General features: G+C 38.3%; 1 protein-coding gene across 3 annotated transcripts in view; it reads left to right on the forward strand.

Annotated features, from left to right (window-relative positions):
* SNX16 (sorting nexin 16) overlaps window positions 1-3,972 on the forward strand; it is a 22,945-nt gene extending 18,973 nt beyond the window's left edge. For 2 of the 3 annotated variants that reach the window (XM_009074813.1, XM_009074814.1), the window contains 3 exons: window positions 409-545; window positions 3,478-3,590; window positions 3,872-3,972. In XM_009074813.1, coding sequence (XP_009073061.1) covers window positions 409-545; window positions 3,478-3,590; window positions 3,872-3,972 — 351 coding nt within the window. Of the gene's footprint in view, window positions 1-408; window positions 546-3,477; window positions 3,595-3,866 lie in introns of all 3 variants that reach the window. The other variant, XM_009074812.1, reaches the window with a different exon arrangement.
* The last annotated feature ends 85 nt before the right edge of the window (window positions 3,973-4,057 follow it).

Consider the following 4,057-nt stretch of genomic DNA (forward strand, 5'->3'; position numbering starts at 1 on the left):
TATTCCTAGCATCTTGGGAATAATTAGATACTTTGAAATTGACTTCTGAGTCATGTGGAAGCAAAGCTAATGACAAAAAAAGGGAGCAGGGAGTTCACCTTATATTCCATGTAGGCAAAAAGATTTAAAATCAGGGACTACTTTTGTAAAGTCTCTCTTGTTGTGAGACAAACAAATGATGTGATAAAGTATTTGCATTGTAGTTTAGCATAATAAATTCATTGCTCAAAGCAAAGAGGCTTTATTTTATTAAGGACAGAACTTTTTTAAAACTTATATAGCTTATTATAGTAATCAGTCTGAGGAAAAGCAGCTACTGTTCTGTTACAGGTTGGTATTTCTAAAGAAGAATCAATAAAGGCAGTCCACTGAAGTTAGATTGAAGATGTTCTTGAATTTGTCTTTTAGGCTTTCTGTGAAACTCTGGAGGAAACAAATTACCGCCTACAAAAAGAACTGCTTGAAAAACAAAGGGAGGTTGAATCACTGAAGAGATTGTTAAGTGAAAAGCAACTCCATATAGATGCTGTTGAAAGAAGAATTAGGTATGTAGATATTTTATGGGGTTTAGAAGTTTCTTTCCATAAAGCATTTTCTCTATCTAGTCACAAGCACCAGATTTAGATGTGTTTTTGGAAACCATTTTCCCCGTATAACCACACACAAAGCAATATTTTCAGTAAGCTCTTTCTCATATGCTGGCTAAAAGCTATTTAGTACAAATGGCTGAGAAACTTGTCCCATCTTTTCCCTCTAAGGTAGCTGGAATTGTTTCCTAATCCTCTAAACCCTCTAAAGATGGAACAAGATTCTGTTCTGCATTTGAAATGTTGGATATGTGAAATGCCCTGCTAGAGATGAGAGCAGTGGAAAAATTGCTGAGTTATAAAATCCTGTCTGTACTCAAAGCTTTGAGAGTGCAGTGATCAAGAAATTATATATCTGTATTTATGCCTTTGACTTTGTTCTGAATTGCCTGCAATGATGCTGCAGATATCATTTAAATAGCACTGGAGATTGTCCATTTAAACCCAAGGGGAAAATGGTGGAGTCTGATGGTGCCTATCTGCTAAATTTTGTAGTAGGAGCTGAGGAGTTGTTGTTGTGCTATTCAGTGTCCCATTAGAGCTGCTGAATCAATCATTGCAGCATATCCTTAGCAAAAGAGTAAGTTCCCATGGTCCCATTAGAATTTCATAGAATCGCAGAATGGTTTGGGTTGGAAGGAACCTTAAAGATCATCTAGTTCCAAACTCCCTGTTACTGGCAGTGGCACCTTTCACTAGACCAGTTTGTTCAAAGCCCTTTCCAACCTGGCCTTGAACACTTCCAGGGGTGGGGCATCCACAGCTTCTCTGGGCAACCTGTTCCAGTGCCTCACTACCCTCAGAGGAAATTATTTCTAACCAATACTAAAGAATTTCTTCCTAATAATGAGATCAGATGGAAAAACATCTCTTTCATGTGTATGTGACAAGGGATAGTGATGGATTTTATTTTTTTTAATATTTTTTAGAATAAATTTTATTTTAATACTGTATGGGTTGTATATCCAGGTTGACTAACAAATCACACCTTATAAGGTTTAAGTGAACTACTCTTGGAAAGGATTTAAATTAAATTGTGATTTCTTTAAAATTCTGATCATAATGTCACATTGGCAAGTAATTACTTTTGAAAGATGCTTTCCTTGTTTGATGAGAAAGCTATGACGTGCTGCTGGCTTAACGAGTGGAATAGTCAATAAAAATGAAATAACTTGCATTTGGCTAAAACATCATGATAGGAAGTTCTGTGTGACTATAAATAGGAAGGCATGAATAGCAAAAAGGGATTCTATTTTTAGTGCTTTCCCCAAAGATAGGTAATGTTTTTTAAATACACAAACGCCCTGCCAGTTTCCCAGACATATAAAATTATTGAAAGTCAGCAAAGTGATGTCTAAAATCTTGATGGAAAATAACTCCTGTGTTTTTTAGTTATAAAATTTGCCAAGTAAACTTGTGAGCTTGTGTAAGAACTTCAGCTTGTCTAATGGGAAATTAACCCAAAAGAAATGTGCTGTCTTTGGCCTTGTTGAAGTGGAATTTTTATTTGATAGCCCAACAAAAATTAAGGATCTGCTCTCTATACACCCTGAAGGTCACGTACCTAAAATGTGTGAGGTAGGAGTGGACAATTGGACAAAGCATCAGACTCATCGGCCTTTTGGCCCAAATGTAGGCCTATAATCTAGTGAGAGAATACTGCTGAGAGATTACTAAAAATGCATGCATTAAAATAAAACAATAGAAACAGTAGTAGTTAGAGTAATTTTAAACAGGGGTGAAATATAGTAATATCACTTCCAACACAAAACGAGTCACAAGCTTCTATTTCCAATTCAGATCACACCTTTCAACACTACAATGCATGTTTTCCGCCAGAGCAATACTTTGCAAAAAACATTTCTTTGATCACTTTACATGACCACATTCCCATTTGTATCCAGGCTAGTCAGGCTGTTACCTTGTGTTGCCACTAACAAAAATTTATTACCTGTCTCTGTCACTAATAGGAAAACATATTGCTCTGAAACTTAATATGTGACTTTGTAAAGTTACAATGAGAAACTTGGGAAACTGTTGAAGAAATATTTTGATCATCTTGCCTTTCTTTATTCTGGCTATGTTTTGGTTATAATCCTTCTGCCATTTAGACAAGATATGTGTGGCTTAGATCTCCTGCTTGTGATTATTTTTACATCAAGTCATACACACTCCTCTGGGACTTGCCATTTGTAAAGCTTCTAAGTCATGATGCAACCAGAGAATCATAGAATCATGGGTTGAAAGGAATCTGAAAGATCATCTAGTTCCAAGCCCCCTGCCATGGGCAGGGACACCTTCTACTAGACCAGGTTGCTCAGAGCTCCATCCAGCCTGGCCTTGAACACTTCCAGGGATAGGACACCCTTGTTTGGGCAACCTGTTCCAGTGCCTCACCACCTTCACAGTGAAGAATGGCTTCCTAATGTCTCATCTAAACCGGGTCTTTCTCAGTTTAAAACCACTCCCCCTTGACCTGTCACTCCATGCTCTTGTAAAAATTCTCTCTCTCTCTTGTCAGCTCCCTTCAGATACTGGAATGCTGCAATTAGGTCATCCCAGCCTCACCCAGCCTTCTCTTTTCCAGGCTGAACCATCCCAATTCACTCAGCCTTTCCTCACAGGAGAGGTGCTCGATCCCTCTAATTGTCTTGGTAGCCCAGAGATTCAGAGGACTGAACTTAGCTTAGGAATAAGCAACTGGAGCAAATAAACCATTTAAATACCTGTCCAGTGCAGCCTTGCATCTCTGTACTAATAAAAGAAATGGGGCCTGTATGATGAGATGGATAGGTTCCCAGAACCTGCAGATGTTAAAATGAAACAAACGGTTTTCAGTGATGAAAGTTTGCTGTATGGATTGGTGGTACTCTGTTTTTATCTGTTGTAGGGATTTATCTTTAGGAAAAATGACTCGTCAGATGTCAGGAGAAGAAAGTGAGTGCAGTGGTGAGGTGGAGTCTTCTGCAGTAGAAGCAGACCAGGGTACCCTGGGTGAGGACAGCTGGTAAATACTATTGTTTTACTTATATTTTAGTAATTCTTAAAGTATATTCTTTTAAATGTTTGGTCTTGCATAAATTCTACACAGCTGAGGAACTCAGCATTTGATTGCATCTCTCTGCTGCATAAAGACCCTCAGGATAGATAATTCTAGATCTGGAATAAATGCTAAGTTGAACAAGCTTTGTAAATGTTTTGTGAATTGTCTGCATAAAGTAACTGTGGAGAATCGTACTAGGTTTCCATTTGATGAAGCTTATTGATCTGTCGTTGCAGCTCAGACAAAGAGAACCATGAGGCATGTTGGAGTGGCTCTTTGGCTGGAAATTCTGTTCCAGAAATTGAAGTTGCTGAAGTAGCATATACCGCAGATGAAGAATAGATGAGCAGCAGCTGCTGTTACCTGGGACAGGTTCATGTTTGGAAGGCATCTGTTGGTAGGAGCAGAGTGTAGCTGTGAAGAATTT

This window comes from Acanthisitta chloris, unplaced genomic scaffold (assembly GCF_000695815.1).
Source record: "Acanthisitta chloris isolate BGI_N310 unplaced genomic scaffold, ASM69581v1 scaffold10215, whole genome shotgun sequence".
Taxonomy (NCBI): Eukaryota; Metazoa; Chordata; class Aves; order Passeriformes; family Acanthisittidae; genus Acanthisitta; species Acanthisitta chloris.